The following is a 17,467-nucleotide window of genomic DNA, read 5'->3' on the forward strand; positions in this document are numbered from 1 at the left end:
ACGATCGTAATCCGGAGGTGGGGTTTAAATGATCGATTTATTCATTCTTTTTGATTACGTCTATTTTTTGCACATAGAAAAAAATCACAAAGTATTTTGATTGAGTCATCTAAAGATATCATTGAGTATTGCAAACGTAGATTGGTACAATGAATTCATTCATTAAAAAAATAGGAAAATTAACCAAAAGGAGAGAATATTTTTGTTTTCAAAATTTCCAAAGCTTACATTTTCTACTTTTTATTTTATGTCAATTCTTCTAGAAAGCTTCATTTTATCTTTCCACCATTAAAACACAACGACAACCCCCTCCCCCCTCAATTTACGCCACGGAAAAATTGAAAAATTCAGAACAAAATTTTTTATGTATGTGTATTTTGTTTATTTAGTTCAATTTTCAAAAATCAAAATATATAAAAAAAATATCAAAATAATTTCTGAAAAGGTTTTTACAGGAATCCGCAAAAACAACTATGTCACATAAAAGCCACACATTGCTTGTTTTGATTTTATGACAATTGTAATTATCCAGTGGTGAGCCCCCTCTTTCGGAATGTTACCTGTACAATTCACCTGTAACGAGCCTCAACTCACTGGACCTTTAAAATTAAAATCAGTCCGTGCACAGTTTGGACACGGCAGTCCGAGGGGAAGGACGCAACAAAGACTTCTCCTGTTTTTCTTGTACTAGTCCTGGCACATTTTAACTTTCCTTTGAGCACTCTTTATTTAAAATGCCTATGGTCCAGCTTTTCTGAGGTAAGCCTTTTTTGTACTGTGCTTTAAATGTTATTGTTTCATAAATGCAGAAAAACTCTTAAAACATCCAGTTACGAAGTTTCTCGGTAATTTCAACTTAAAGCTACTCACGTTTATCATTAAATGTCTTTACCATCTGTTTACCTATATTTAGCTTTCTTATTATGGTGGTCCGTTTATGTCTTTACTCATATATATTTACATTTTCCAGTGTCTTTGCCTGTGATAACACTACGTATTGATTTTGTACTATATAACTCATAACTCATTGCTTATTAATATTTAAATATTTAATCGTACGATGGTTTAAAATTTAATAAATATAAGTAATAAGGAATCATTCTTTGCATATTATGAGGTGATAATTTCGGTCGGGGCGTGATCAAATCTATCATAAAGCCCTTCGGGCTTTATTGGATTTGATCACGCCCCGACCAAAATTATCACCTCATAATATGCAAAGAATGATTCCTTATTGCTTATGAATGACATATGTTCCGTTGTCTTGATCTCATTTTAGTGAGTGTAAAGTGTGAGTAAGTGTGAGTGTATCCATGTGTTAAGTAATGCATGTATTTCATGTATGTAATGCGTAACAGAAGTTACGAGTAAGTAAAATGTCTAGCATTGAGACATGAAGTACTTGTGTATATATGCCACGTGTTGGTATGGTGTGCACCTTGTGACATAAGTATGTATTTGTATTTGAACAATTAACAGGTGTAAGTCTTCCTGGTAGATTCCTTGTGTTTTTCCACGTATTTACATCGTAGACATCTTCGTCATTGAATGGAACATCAGCCTCCTACAAGATCAGCAACAGCAGAACCATATTTGAAGGATAGTCTCGCCACAACCGCCATACACGGATCATCAACCTGATAAGCAGCATTCTCCTCCAATACCGGATTCATGGACAAATCATTGTTTCAATCATGTATTTTATAACTCAATGTAGAAAGAAAATATAAATCATTTATGTAAAATCAGTTTTTCTTATCATTTGAGGGTCAGGATCTTCTATTCTCACTAGGTCATTTGGTCATTTTGTGACAAACTACATGTATAAAGTTGGCCATCTTAAACCTTTTTCATTGCTGGATCCTCTGAATATTTCCTCCTCTATATCTTAAATAAATCTATTTTTAATCCTAAAAACACTTTCTTGTCGATCTGGTTTTTTGAAAACAAATTTCCTGTGTATTATAAATGAAATAATAAAAAGTTTTGTTGTTCGTTGTTTAAAGGTCCATTCAAATGCATTTGTTTGTTTGTTTGTCATGGAATAAACTAACGTATTGAACTTGATGAACACAATTTTCTCGCTTCTTTTAGAACACAAAGTTAAAAACAAGATATATTTAAGTCAGCCAGGAACACATCATATTTAATTCTAATAAAACAATAGCTGTCTTAAGATAATAATTAGAGTCTGTTATACATTGTAACATTTTAAATTTTTTAAATAAACAATAACCCTCTTATCATTAATGATTTGAAAAAAATCGTCCCAAGTTATTCAAAATGATATATTCGAACAACATTTTACGGATATTCTTACCATAACCTTGACCTGTGTCCTGGATAAATCATACTGTTCGTCCCATATGAAAAATATGATGGCATATTTCTGACCCCTAAATACAAGACAAATTATGTCAACATAATCATCTTGCATGTTGACATAATTAATATTGCATGTAGGGGCAGAACGATGCCACCAAAGAAAAGGGATCGACAACAATCTAGGCTCGAAGAAAAGTCATTTTACTGTTTACTTTTACAGACGGTTAAATAATACAGAGTTTTTTCATGTGTAAACCGTTAAAGACGTCATGTCACTAAAGATATCAATGTCCGATGAGTATTGTTTACAAGATCTTCATCCACATGTCAATGAATTTAGATACAAACGGGACATTATTTAGGAAAGTGAGGACATGAATATAACATGCTCATTAAGCAATCCTTCTCAAAACACGTGCATTTTTCTGTAGTTTGTTTGACAAAGACGGTACTAAAAATCAAGGATACACGATTATTTAATTGACTTTCATCACTTATGTAATTTAATGCACTCCCATTACACGTCCTATACCTAGATAAATCAATCAGTCTACCAAAATTATCGTCGGATGCTCAACATGATGATGTAGGATTAACGGCCAAATTTCATCTCATATCTTGTAAAATGTGAACTAATTTAGGGTAAAATAACCGCCTACAGTTCTAGAGACCTTGGCCAAAGCTGACAATGGATACCCCTGGGTGTGCCCTTCCTGTACTCAGCGTTCGGTAGCTCTCCTGGCCAAAATTTGTCAAGGTATAAATACAGTCTGGAAATGTAGCATCATCCCTGGTTACCCCTACAACCATAATCTGAGGACGGAAAACGATAGTTTTACGAGTCCCAGGAAATGTGTCTGAAGCTTACCTCAAAGATGACTTAGATAAGGAGAAACAGTTAACATTGTTAAATGTGGTCTTATTTCATACTTGTAATGGTTACTTTATGTATATCTAAGGAACAGAAATCATTCTTTGAGTATTATGAGGTTATCATTTTGGTCGTAATGCCTCTCGATATTAGTACTCAGAAATGATTCCTTTTTACTTCAAGCAATTGTACGATTAAATATTTTATCAAATGTTTTTTCTCAATATACGGTGGATATCACTCATGAGATTAATTTTTGATATTACACTGCGTGTTCTTACGCGACGTGACGTCATAATTAAACATTGCGTAGGTTTAGACGGTTGATTGGGTTGATTGGCGTATAATAAAAAACTAAATAATAATATTCAGTTGAAAAGTGTTGAGTTATAAATGTGAAGCATTTAATGTCGTTTCAATTATTTTTCATGAATTCATAAAAAATGTTCGAAAATGAAATGTTTGTTTGTTAAACTTTTTTCCATGCGTAAAGTTGTTACGTCCTGTAGATAATGTGTTGTGCGGCTCACAATTAGACTTTTTACCGAAAGAATTGGGATTAATAAATTACTTAGTAAAACGTGTGATCTCTCATGCTTGGCTCGGGGATACAAAACACACAACTCGTTGGATAAAAATCATATACAATCGCAAATCATGAGATATCCTATATATACATGTATCAGTGACATGTTTACGTTATTTTTATCTCATATACCAGCATGTCAACCCCAGCTTGCGCCCCAACAGTATGTCATTTGCGTCATTGATGAAATTATTGAACTATACATTACAAATTTGATTTTTATTGCTATTACAGACAAGACACTGGGGAATGTAAATATAACATTTAAATGTTTCTTTGGTCAGATTATTTAAGTGGGCGTTCCTAATATTTTATTAGCAATACAACAAAGATGCCTTTAATGCAACATTACACACGTAATACAATTGTGAATTCAGCCAAATCTTTTAAAAAGAAAACCCTAAAACATACTACATGTATATCAATATCATTAAAAATTTCCATAACTTTACATAAAGTTATATAATATGTATTGGACCCACGGAGTTATCCTCACGAAAAATTTCTTTGGAACAAACAAAATTGGAACTGTGATCTTTTTAACATTGCAAAATTGAAAAAAAATAACAACCAAAAGAAAAGAAACTTTTTTCCAAATTACTTTTATTTATCCAACATCCTAGTTTTTCATTGTAAAATTCCATAATTGCAAGGAATAATTATAAAATGATCACGTTGCTACGAGGCTGTTGTAGACGTTGCTATGACACCAATCAGCACCGTAACCAAGGGAACATCTCTGTCATAGTGTTGTACTACATCCATCTTTCCATCTGTAGAAAAAAAGAGGTTAAAGTTGATGAAAAAAAAAACAAGATATGTTTGTAAATCTTAAATAAGTTCCCTTTCTACAAGCAATTGACAAGGCTTTATTAGCAACCCTGAAGACATTTGCCCTAAGTGATATTAAACCATGACCTTTGTGACTGTCAAAAACGTGTAACTAGAGATATTGGTGAGATATGGGTCAAGCAATGTAAATAAAAAATTGTTCGATATATGTGTGACCAAATGAATATTCTGAATATATACTGACAAACAGTAGATAATCAGTCTGCCCTTTGATTCAATGTAAACATCAAAATTGTTTTGAATTTCCTCCAAAAACTACAACTAATGGTAAAAATGTGGAAATTTTCAGTTTTTATATCTTTTGATTTTCTTTATTGTATATTCACTTTCTCAGAAAAGTACCTTCAATTACTACTAATAACAGGTGTGTTATTACCTGTGGTATGTTTATTGACCACCACATGGTAACCTACGTACAAGATGACAGTTTGGTTATAAACTACAGGCATATTATGAACCAGAATCATCCACCACATGGTAACCATTGTACATCGTGGCTATGAGATCACTTATTCCAGGTGTGTTTTTACCTGAGATGTGTTCAGTGTCCGCCACATGGTAACCATTGTACATTGTTCTCATCATAACACTAATTACAGGTGTGTTATTACCTGAGGTGTGCTTAGTGTCCACCACTTTATTTTGTGTTGCACCGTGTTGAAAAACGAACGAAAAAATATATATATCAAAATGTTTATCTTTATAGACCAAATATTGTCAATTTAACGAGCTTTTTTCCTCAAACAATGTGAGCTTATCAGTATTGTTAACATGAAGGCTATTAATTCCTATATATTTATCTCCATAAAAAATGTACATTTATACTTCATATATATTTTGTACAGAATAATTTCTCCTCTTCTCACTCATAAAGTGTTTACAAATTGTGTATATGTTTGTAATATTTTCTATGTTGTAAACTACAACCAATGAGAAAAAATAAATTGTTCAACCATATGGTAACTATTGTACACTGTGGCCAGCAGAACACTAGTTACAGGTTCATTATGACCTAAAATATGTATAGTTTCCCCCACATCATAGCTATTGTACATAGTGGCCACATTATGTACAGTGTACACTACATCATAGCTCTTGTACATACTGATACTGTTCCAGTTATCGGCTAAGACCAGTTATCGGCTAAGTTATAGCACGCGACAATCCAAGATTTTTTAATTCAGTCGTCTTTTTCGAATAAAGAAAAGTAAGTTTGCAAGAAAACTTTCTTGAATATGTTTTATACATGAGCTTAAACGATCATTGTTTACAGCTGATTTTACATCTTTGCACTTCAGCAGTGGGGGAAGTGACGTAATAAGTTAAAAATAGAATATTACCTCTTTGTGATACGTTATTATATCCCTTCTTTGATTTGACATATAAAATCAATACATTTAACATGTATAAACAAAAGGAATTCACGAATTTCCGAGAGATTCGTAGCACAATTGAACGCCTGATTGCACAATTATGTATTGAATAGTATAGAATTTAGTGTATTACCGTATGATAATAAACGAATTATTTTATGAGTTTTGTTTATAATGTATCATGACCCCGAATACTTTAGTCTGACCTCACAAGGGGCATAAATCAAACTACATTTAGCAGAGTATAAAATCAACATGAACACGAATTTTTACTATGTTATTATCATGAAGCCGATAACTGGTACAGTAAATCGTAAAAACTCGGCAAATTCGGGGCGTGCTTAAAAGCACAAAACAAGATGTTTTGGGTTCTAAATAATGATATAAACTAACATATTGAAAAATAAGGAGTTCACTTTTTTAAGTATGTCAAGTTTTATCCAAAAATATCAAGAAATAAGGAATTACGAAAAGAAAACGTTAAATTTTAGCCGATAACTGGTACAGTGCCAGTAGTGGCCGCCATGACACTAATTACAAAAGTATTATTTCCTGAAATATGTTCAGTGTCCACCACATGGTAACCATTGTACATTGTGGCCGCCATGACACTAATTACATGTGTGTTATTACCTGAGATATGTTCAGTGTCCACCACATGGTAACCATTGTACATTGTGGCCCTCATGACACTAATTACAGGTGTGTTATTACCTGAGATATATTTTGTGTCCACCACATGGTAACCATTGTACATCGTGGCTGTGTGTGACCAGGGTGCCAATTGACCCTACAGATGTCCCGCCTAAATGTGTGTCTGCCAGTGGATGCTTCATCTGTCTGCAGTTCCACACAAGGAGGTGCTCATCATAGCTACAACACAAACAAACCTCTATATATTAACATGTCTCATCAACAATGCATGCAGTCTTATGTTTGAATTGTTGCTAAAAAGGAGAGAGAAAACTATTTGTAGACATACAAATGATAATTTGTGATACACATATTTAGGACATAAAAAACCCATTTTATTTATGTATATATTTATAAAGTATAAAGGATAATTCTAACCTTCCTGTATAAAGTGGATGGTCTCTGACTGGACAATACTAAATACTGCACAGGCCCATCTAATGTCTTCATATTAGCAAAATATTGACATTAAAAATCAGTAACATTATAATAGACATAATTTTTCTGTTTGTTTAAAAATTAAATACAAATTTTCCTTAAATGGATTTTTATTTTTACCAAATCTTGCAAAATTACAAAACTTACTGTGTCATACATGTATTTATTAAAACTAGTATATGTAAATCATTAAATTATTTTGCTGATATCTGCATGTAGTGTAGTATGTTCCTTCATAGCTAGGTTATTAAGAGACCTACCTTTTACTGAAGAGTATTAGTGAAGAAGACTTTTTCATATTCTAGCCCATTAGTTAACATCAAACCTACAAATTTATATATTAAGGTTTCTTATGTAATGGTATTGAACAAAACATACACAGCAGAATAATCGGTTAATGTACAATATCTTAGATTCAAAACAGGAAATATGCAACTCCATGCTAATCAAGAAGGTTGATATCTTGACAAGAACAATTTAAGACAGATAAAAACCTCCTTTAAAATTATTGAAGTTCGGATGATTTTGGACTGTTAAAATTTCTAGATATTTGTGTAAATATGCCAACCTGTGCAGACAACATTGGTGTCTCAGTAACTGAAACTGTGATCCAGGCCTCATTATTATGAACTTTCAAGGATGAAACAGGAATGGGCTCCCCTGAGCTCAGCTGGTGAACTTGTACACAACCATCAGATGAGGAGGTGGTCAACATTTGGTGGTGCTACAGAGGAAGCAAAGCGGTCAAGTTAACAAAGGTATAGTCCACTCTGAACAAGCGTTCTGAATTTGCTTTATGATATGACGTTTGTTTTAGAATTCTACAAGAATTAATTTCTTCTTTACAGGAGATTTTCAGGATAGAAATAAACTTACCCATTGAAATATGCAGCTATATGATATTTTGATAAAAGTGAGTCATTTTTCTCTCGTACTATTATATATTATTTTCATCATTTTGTGCCCCAACAGTGTATGTAATTTGATACGTATCAATTTTTCAAGTAACGCAGATTTTGTGTTTCCATGCTGAGAAAAACAACTATGTGACTTCGTTGAAGAAGCAATGTGCCGATAATGAATTTATTAAAAAATAAAAACAAAATCTAAGTTGTTGTTTTATCACAAAAAAGACATTTCAAATGTAACCATTGTTAAAACGTCTTATTTTTATTTTCAAGTTTACTGTATGCATAAATTGTGACCAATCACATCTTTTCTGTACGTTGAAAATACAAAATATATCAACAAAGGTAAAATTTCTACATGTAAAACTTATCACTTTCTTCTACGTTGCAAACAGATCAACAATAGGAACATTTTACAATTGCTAGACCATGGTGTACATTTGAATTATTTCCATGGCATTGATGTATTCTTAAAAGGTGTAATATATTCTCAAAAAGAATAGACATTAACCATATAAATCATGTTTTTTTATCCGTAATACACGCTGTTTATTGATTCCTGACATGTACACACAGATATACCTGATCTGATTCAGATGAAACTTGGTCAACAATAGGAACATTTTACAATTGCTAGACCATGGTGTATATTTGAATTATTTCCATGGCATTGATTAATATTTAAAAGGTGTAATACATTCTCCAAAAGAATATATTAACCATATAAATCATGTTTTTTATCAGTAATACACGCTGTTTATTGATTCCTGACACATACACTAAGATTTACCTGATCTTATTCAGATGAAACTTGGTAGGTTGGCATCTGGCACTGCATTTACAAATGAACTTAGTGGGTTTTTCGAAGTTGAATCATCAGACAAATACACATTTATGGTTGCAAATGAAAGTTAAAATTCAATGTTAAATATTCAAATTAAGTGTATTTTTTCTTTCGTTAAAATATATTTGAAAATACGAAAAATTCAATTTCAATTTTTTTTTTAAACCTTGTCTCAGGCATGCATTTGGAAACTCCTTTAAGATTAAGTTTGATTCAATGCAAAAATTTGAAACGCTCAGAATATAATACATGTTCATGTAGTGTAGACAAATCAACTTGGATGAGGATTATGACCTTACTTTCAATCTTCTCATTGAAGATATGGACATTTGAAATCCTTGACTCCAACTATGACATTGATTCACTGCTTACTGATATATCAGAAAGCCAAAGCTTAAATATAAGCTAAAATCAAAAAGTACCTGAAACTTCTGATTCCACTGACCAACTCAAAAAAAAGGTTTCATTACAGTAACTTTTCATATGAGTGTACATGTTTTCCTTGGTGCAATATAGTAGAAGTTATTGATAAACTTTGAACAAGTTAAAACTACAGAAAAAACAGAATTAAAATAAACATTTAAAAATCAATGAAATCTTAAACAACCCATTTTTAACAAAGAGTTAAAACTACACAAATGACGTAATATATAGGTTTTTACTATAGACCAAAAAACCTCAGTATGATTTTTACGAGGCATTCAAATTTTCCAAAGGTAAAAAGTTTTTGCTGCATTTTGACATTTGCATGAAATCATTCAGGAGTCAAGATTTGTTGCATTAATTACACAAACACTAAACTCCAAACGTCATACAATGTCAGGACCGTTCAGCAGAAAATGCTGACTCCTTCATGGCACCTTATCCTACCTCTAATTTTTGTAAAGGTCCATGTTTCCTCTGGTCCTGTTTTGTATTTTTTCTTTGGACTTCGGAACACTGTTTATTATCACCACATTTCATTTCTAAAATACAATTCATACTTTTAAAATTAAAACATAAAGGGTTTGGCCCCGCATGCAAATGATAAAAACATCTCTAAAACTTCTCTTCTGAAGCCACTCTCAAAAGCAAAAATGATGAGTCTTTGTATCACAAAAACACACTTATGTTTTACGAACCCCATCACCAAGACTCAGTATGTCATTATTGATCTCACTATATCTCACCTGATCTCCTTGATCTCGCGCTCAGTCTCTTTGAGTGCCCTCTCCTGGATTTCTAACTCGATCACCTCCTCTATAGATTTATTGTTTTTGTGATTCCCATTACCCAGACCCTATATTTTATTAAAGATCTCACTATATCTCAACTGATCTTCTTGATCTCGTGCTTGATCTTCTTGATATCGTGCCTGGCCTTCTTAAAAAAACTTTCCTGGATCTCTAACTTGATTATTTCTTCTATAGATTTGTCAATTTTGTGTTTCCCATTACAAGGACTCAATATGTCATAACTGATTTTCCTATATCTCACCTGATCTCCTCGATCTCGCACTCGGCCTCCTTGAGTGCACTCTCCTGGATCTCTAACTCGATCATCTCCTCTATAGACCTGTCCTTTTTGTGTTCACCCATCACCCAGACCCACTCCTTGCCGTTCTTGCCCAACAGGAAGTCCACGTTCTTTCTCCCTACTCAACAAATCAGACGCATTAATAACAAAGCTATGATGAAATAAATGGGAAAAATGACAAGAATAAAACAAACATGTGTGACATCTAGAATCATAGCCACCTCAAACAAACCAAAAAAAGACGCACAAATACACAGAGAACTTGGAAGATAGCTACCATCTGTACATGTTCCTTGAATTTCAGCTCTGACATATAAATGAACTATTAAGTGACTTGATTGTTTAGATCAATTACGGGGCCTGAAGTTGTCTCCCTTCAAATACCTAACTGAAAGGAAGTTTGTATCTGCAATTGCTCCATAGTCCACACCATGTGTATAAAAAAAAAACGCGGAAATATGAATTAATCTTTAAGCGGTGCTGTCTAAAAACTTAAAGCTATCATTTGGATCATATAAATCCGTGAAAGCATTAAAGATTGTGGTAGCTCAATTTTCATTCAGTTTTAATGGCACCCCTTCACCATCAATTTTAATGCAAACAAGAGGCCCATGGGCCACATTGCTCACCTGAGGAACAATAGGTATGATAAAATCAGCTTAATGGAGTCACAATACAAACTATCTGGACAATGTACAATAATACATGTAGATCCTGTATAAATAAAATCCATTCCCCCCCCCCCCCCTGGATATTCTTATGTTTATAATCATTAGTCCCTTTTTTAACAGGATGATTTTATAGTCATATCACATGTTGAGTATTGCAGTTCTCAAAAAGAACCTTAACAATAGTTTATATATGGGATATAAACCTACATCAAAATCTGAACCTTCTTGTGAGGCCAAATAATTGTCCTGGGGCCAAAGTCTTAACAATTATAAAGAATCATCTGGCTGATTGGTTTCTGAGGAGAAGATTTTTTAAGATTTACTCCATATATTCCTTTGTTAAACTTTGACCCCCCATTGTGGCCTCACCCTACCCCTGGGTATCATGATTTTCACAACTTTGAATCTACACTACCTGAGGATGCTTCCACACAAGTTTCAGTTTTCCTGGCTGATTAGTTTCTGAGAAGAAGATTTTTATATATTCTATATATATCAAGAATATATCTATATATTCTCTATATATTCTTATGTTAAACTTTGACCCCCCCCCCCTATTGTGGCCCAAACCTACCGCCGGGAGTCATGATTTTCACAACTTTGTATCTACACTATCTGAGGATGCTCCCACACAAGTTTCAGCTTTCCTGGCTGATTAGTTTCTGAGAAGAAGGTTTTTTAAGGTTTACTCTGTATATTCCTATGTAAAACTTCGGCCCCCTATTGTGGCCCCACCCTACCCCCCGGGGGTCATGATTTTCATAACTTTGTATCTACACTACCTGAGGATGATTTCAGACAAGTTTAAGCTTTCCTGGCTGATTAATTTTTGAGAAGATGATTATTAAAGATTTACTTTGTATATTCCTATGTAAAACTTCGACCCCCTATTGTGGCCCCCACCCTACCCCCGGGGGTCATGATTTTCACAACTTTGAATCTATACTACCTGACGATGCTTTCACACTAGTTTCAGCTTTCCTGGTCTTATAGTTTGTGAGAAGAAGATTTTTGAAAATTTCTCAAAAAGTTTCATAAATTCCTAATTATCTCCCTTTGCAAAAGGGCTCTCCCTTTGCAAAAGGGCGTGATCCTTAAGTTTTCACAACTTTGAATCCCTTTAGGCTAAGGATGCTTTGTCCCAAGTTTGGTTGAAATTGGCCTAGTGGCTCTTGAGAAGATGTTGAAAATGTGAAAAGTTTACAAACAGACAGATGGGCGACAGACAAAATGTGATCAGAATAGCTCGACAGACAAAATGTGATCAGAATAGCTCACTTGAGCTAAAAACTTGTGAAACATAATCTTTCTTCAACAATTATAGCTATACATGAAAATTTAGAAATGCTGACCTTCATGAACCTTTAAAACATTATAAATCCTACAAAACTGGCTATCTTGACTGAAATGAAGTTATTGTAAGCTCCTGGCCAAAATTATGATATTTTTTGCTTAATCAAATGGCTTCTCTTCCTTTATTACATTTTACTTCATAATTAATTCTTATTAATACAGATATATAATTTCCTGAGTATCGTTAGAGAGTTCATTCAATTAAAGATAGATTGCTATGAGTTCTCCAATCAGCCACTAATTACTTGCACATACACACTTAAAGCATTAATTATCTGTAAGACCATTGATGGTCTAAAATCAGGAAGTACTGACGTTAGTGAAATCAGTTTAATTAAGTGAGAGTAACACTGTGACACTCAGACCAAGGTGTTAAAGTCAATACCTTGACCCCGGGGAACCACCACATTAACCTGTAATTAGGGCAGGAAGCCATTTAAAAACAGACCACCCTCTCTGTTAGGGTGGAAAGAAATACTCTTAGTTTATCATCAACATATCTCACAATTTCTACATTGAAATCTTTAGAATAGTATGATGACAAACTTGGAGGATTGGTTTGTACCGAAACAATTAAAATGGTAATTTCAGTAATTAACAACAGTATAACGTCCTGGATAACAGTTAAACACATAGCATACAACCGTTGTGTTACAGAATACCTTTCTTGGGTTTCCTTGGAATCCGGTCATCTTGATTCTTCTTCTCAAACTCATTGTACCTCCGGACTTGTTCCTGGTTTAAAAGATAGGAAAACATTTGTCAGATTCAATCAACTCACATAATAAGCCATTAATTATATCAGCATTTATCAATATTTATAAAAAGTTAACAGTTATACTATAAAATTCTGCAAGTAAAACTGGCATAAATATATTCTTTTACACTTTTATAGTGTTGATATTTTGCAGAAATTCACTTTTCTACATGCTAACAAAGATTTGATTAAATACATTTCTGAATGCATTTATTCAAATATCTGTATACATTATATTTAGAAATGTACCTGATTTAGCAGAAGCTGCTCTCTACTAAAACCACTAATTAGTCTAATTTAATGAAATACACAGCCAAATGTAATACATTTATGGTATATTAATTTCAATTGAACATAGAATGTTTACATTTACGGTATATTGATTTCAATTGAACATAAAATGTTAAAGGAACATCGCCAACCTGCTGTTTTTAGACAGACTATGACCTTCTGTATGATATACATGTATAACTATATGTGGTGCAGACAATATTAAGGTTTATTATACTTTTATGTTAAATACCGAAATCTGATTGCGTTAGCAACACACTTGGCAATGAGTAACACTATATAGATAGTGCCTGTTTGGGAGGGTAACAGTTGAAATTGACATCCTGAAGCGGAGGTTGACAATGGTTTTTCGAGGGGTGTCAATTTCAACTGTTATCCTCCCAAACAGGCACTATTTATTTTGTTATACTGAATGTCTTAATTTTTAAGAAAATTTTACTGCTTTCATATAGGAATAACGTGAATTCTACAGCGAACCGTACGCGCATAATTTTTTGCGCATGTAACGATTTGTATTGTTATACTTTCATGTTAAATACTGAAATCTGATTGGTTAATAAGCAGTTCATAATCCATTCTATTACCCTCAGCGTTAGCAACGGGTAACATTGAAAATTGTTACATGCGCGAAAATTATGCGCGTACGCACCTCCTAAATCTTGACAAACATTATGGCCTTCTGTATGATGTACATGTATAACTGTATGTGGTACACACAATATTAAGGTACATCATCCACCTCCTAATTCTTGACAAACATTATGACCTTCAGTATTATATACATATAAAACTGCATGTGTATATCTGTTTGTGGTACAGATTAAGGTACATCACCCACCTCCCGTATCTTGACAAACAGTATGGCCTTCTGTTCATCCGACAGCTCTGACAGGAGGTCAGGGTCGACCGTCATCGTCTGGAGAATCTGCTGCAACATGGTGGACTCTTACTGATCTGTAACCCACAAACCAAACATAATTAACAGTTTGTTTTAATGATGAATTTTCGTTAATTTGAAAGCATTACAATGAAATAATTACTGTACTTGTTAGAGTAAAAATAACGCTGTAAGAGAACAATATTTGCCTATAAAAAAAAACTTTCAAACTCATATTAAAATTTCATTCAATACATCTGGTTTAAAAACTAACGCAATCCTTAAATGATGAATTTTATTACTTTAATATTAATACAATGAAAATTTCACTACACATTTTACATTTTTACCAACACTTTACCACGTTTACAGACTTTCTCTCATATTACCTCTAGATCAAATGGAATCCAGGGTAAGTTAAAGGCAATAGATCTATTTTTATGTTTTCTCTGATTTAGAAATGCACAAGGAAATAGTATGTTGATAAATACTTTACTAGATTCAAGAATGTTTGAGTGTTCACAAACAACTTCCTCATAATAATCATTGGCCATACTTCAGTTGTAATGCTTTCTACCTCACGGTCGCTCCGTTAGATTAATGTTCATTGAGACTTTCAGAGTGTGAGAGACAACTTTACAAAGGATTTCAATTCTAAAAATCACTGATATGTATTTTACGTTTAATGTCTCTGTCCTAAAAATTTCAAAATACATGTTTATTTACATACTTTAAATTACCTTACACAGATGTCAGCTAATTAGTTATAATAAAGCTATTTCTCTGAATTAATTAATTCTAAGTTTCTAACTCTTTCTTCCTCTTCCTTAGATTATGGACTTAATTGGTCAACATTTAAATAAAACAAATGAACTGCTGATTTAACGGTTTTATATCTTTTACATGATGTTGTATGTAATTTCAATTCTCTTGGTACAAGACAGATTCAATTGATTACAGATGAACAGATTATGGTGGCTTAAGATAGAGAGGAGTTTATAATATATATAGTGAATTCACTTCCGCTGGGAGTTGGATTATTACGATGACCTGACAATATCAAGGATGACTCCAGTCTGTCAGTCTGCTGTCATCCCGTTATCTTACCGCAGCCAAAACAAACTGATCACATGACTCACGCTAGTCAATCCCTCCCCCTACCGTACACACGGCATCCTGGTACCCCAAACATCTCACTCCTACCCCCCTCCATTAAGTAATCAACACCAGATACCTGGGAGCAGAGTCAACACACAGTTTTTATCATATCACTACAGAGTTCCAATCACACTGAGAATCTACAAAATGTCTTGTAGAATTCCGCTGAATGGCAGTTTTTAATCTTGAATGCTGAGGATGTTTTGATCTGACTGGTTAATAAGAAATCAAAATACACACATCTATATTTTTCTTTCTTCCAATATAAATAAAAAATCTAGACAGGGGTTTTGATGAAAGGAAGAAGCGATGTTTTAGTAAATCTCTGCACAACAAGGAATACAAAAACACAAACAACTTGTGTATATATCCTTTGTTTTAACAACATTGGGACATTAACTGTTTGCTGAATCACTGCTTCCCAGATGTTCCCTATTCCTTATCCATAGACCTAATGTGTGTAATAACGTCTGTGTTGTAAGGTGGAGAATGACATTCAATGAACTGGTATCATTGTCTTGTTTATCAGTAAGTAGAATACTCCTTCCTCTGTATATTGTTACATCACAGTACATCATATCATACAACACTGGTATCAGCGACTAACTACCCACCACAAAATCATGAAAGTTAACTTAGGAACAGATGCATTATTTGACTACAACAAGTTTTGTAAAGACAGCCCCCCCCCCCCCCCCCCCTGCAAAAAAAAAATCATTGCTCAGTGCCAATGTAAATCAATAACACAAATAATTTTGTACAGTGTAGTTTTCTCTTCCATGAAATTCAATACAGTATAGCTGACATAGATATGTCAACAATTGGTAAGTATTATCAACATGACCTCAATTTTAAATTGTTTAATGGGGACAAGAATATTTACATGTTTGAATAAATTAAAGCAACTCAAACAATGTAAATGATCAGTAAAACTATTTATTATATAGGTAACAGCCCTTAAGGTCAAATTCAACAAGTTTGTCTATTAGCTTGTAATGACAATCTTCAAGTCATCCCATTCTGACAATGACATCAAAATGAAAGTAATTACACTCTCTGATTTCTCTCTTGATGCAGACAAGTGAAAGGTAAAGTTTAAAATGTCCAATATCATTCCATTGCTTACCAAAGCATTAGTTGAGAGAGAGAGAGAGAGCGAGAGAGAGAGAGAGAGAGAGAGAGAGAGATATTTTCACAACGAGATAATCGTACTCCAGTCAATTTAATATGCGTGTATTCGCATCACAGACATTAAGTAAATAGCAAAAACAACCAACAACTGAGAATTGCTAACCAACAGGCCGCAACAACCGAATATTTCATCTCTTCTCTTTTAACAGCTGTGTAACAAGGGGCAACTTCTTTTAATGCACTACTTACGATTCGACCAATGCAATCAATGCCGTGCTGAAATGATATGGCGGAAACTAATGCATCATTCTTCCATAGTTAATGTCTTCTACACTAAATATAAGTCCATAGCATCATGCTGTTTTGTGAAGTACAGCACCTTCGCTTTCTACTTCCACTTTACCAAAACTTCCTGTTGGTGGCGCTGCTAACCCGGAAAAAAATATTTCACGACGTTATGGCGGGAAAAATGAATTTTCTCAAGGGAGATAATCATAAGTCATCATAATTCAATTTTGGCAATGAAAGAGAATAACATTAAATTATCATTTTATTTTCTAATTGATCACAGTAATACCAATATTCAAATTATCATACCAGAAAGTATAGACCTATTATATTATTTTTTATGAATCTGATTTTAATTTAATTCCTTTGAGCTGCATTAAATATTATATTTTCTTTTTCAAGAACAAATGCATTTTTATGTGACTGAAGGAAAGGGAACAAAATAATTTTAAAAGTTCAGACTGCAAACTATACATATTTACCAACAAACTTACTTTTTTGTAGAAATTTTAGTTAATATAGACACTGACAAAACC

General features: G+C 33.3%; 1 protein-coding gene and 1 long non-coding RNA gene across 3 annotated transcripts; both read right to left on the bottom strand.

Annotated features, from left to right (window-relative positions):
- Positions 1–6,757: 6,757 nt before the first annotated feature.
- On the bottom strand, positions 6,758–10,264 carry LOC128164567 (uncharacterized). Of its 2 annotated transcripts, XR_008240967.1 has the most exons (5): positions 10,060–10,264; positions 9,761–9,855; positions 7,707–7,862; positions 7,399–7,463; positions 6,758–6,880 (listed from the first exon to the last, which is right to left on the bottom strand). It is a non-coding gene; the product is annotated as an uncharacterized LOC128164567 (long non-coding RNA). The 2 variants fall into 2 exon arrangements; XR_008240966.1 differs by having other exon boundaries at positions 9,761–10,264.
- Positions 10,265–10,362: 98 nt separating this feature from the next.
- LOC128164754 (SH2 domain-containing protein 4A-like) lies at positions 10,363–17,046 on the bottom strand. The gene is made up of 4 exons (XM_052828748.1): positions 16,893–17,046; positions 14,316–14,431; positions 13,092–13,164; positions 10,363–10,523 (listed from the first exon to the last, which is right to left on the bottom strand). Exons 2-4 carry the CDS (start codon positions 14,412–14,414, stop codon positions 10,363–10,365), a joined length of 333 nt encoding a protein of 110 aa, XP_052684708.1. The 5' UTR covers positions 14,415–14,431; positions 16,893–17,046.
- Positions 17,047–17,467: the final 421 nt, after the last annotated feature.

The sequence above is a fragment of the Crassostrea angulata genome, chromosome 10 (assembly GCF_025612915.1).
Source record: "Crassostrea angulata isolate pt1a10 chromosome 10, ASM2561291v2, whole genome shotgun sequence".
Classification (NCBI taxonomy): domain Eukaryota; kingdom Metazoa; phylum Mollusca; class Bivalvia; order Ostreida; family Ostreidae; genus Magallana; species Magallana angulata.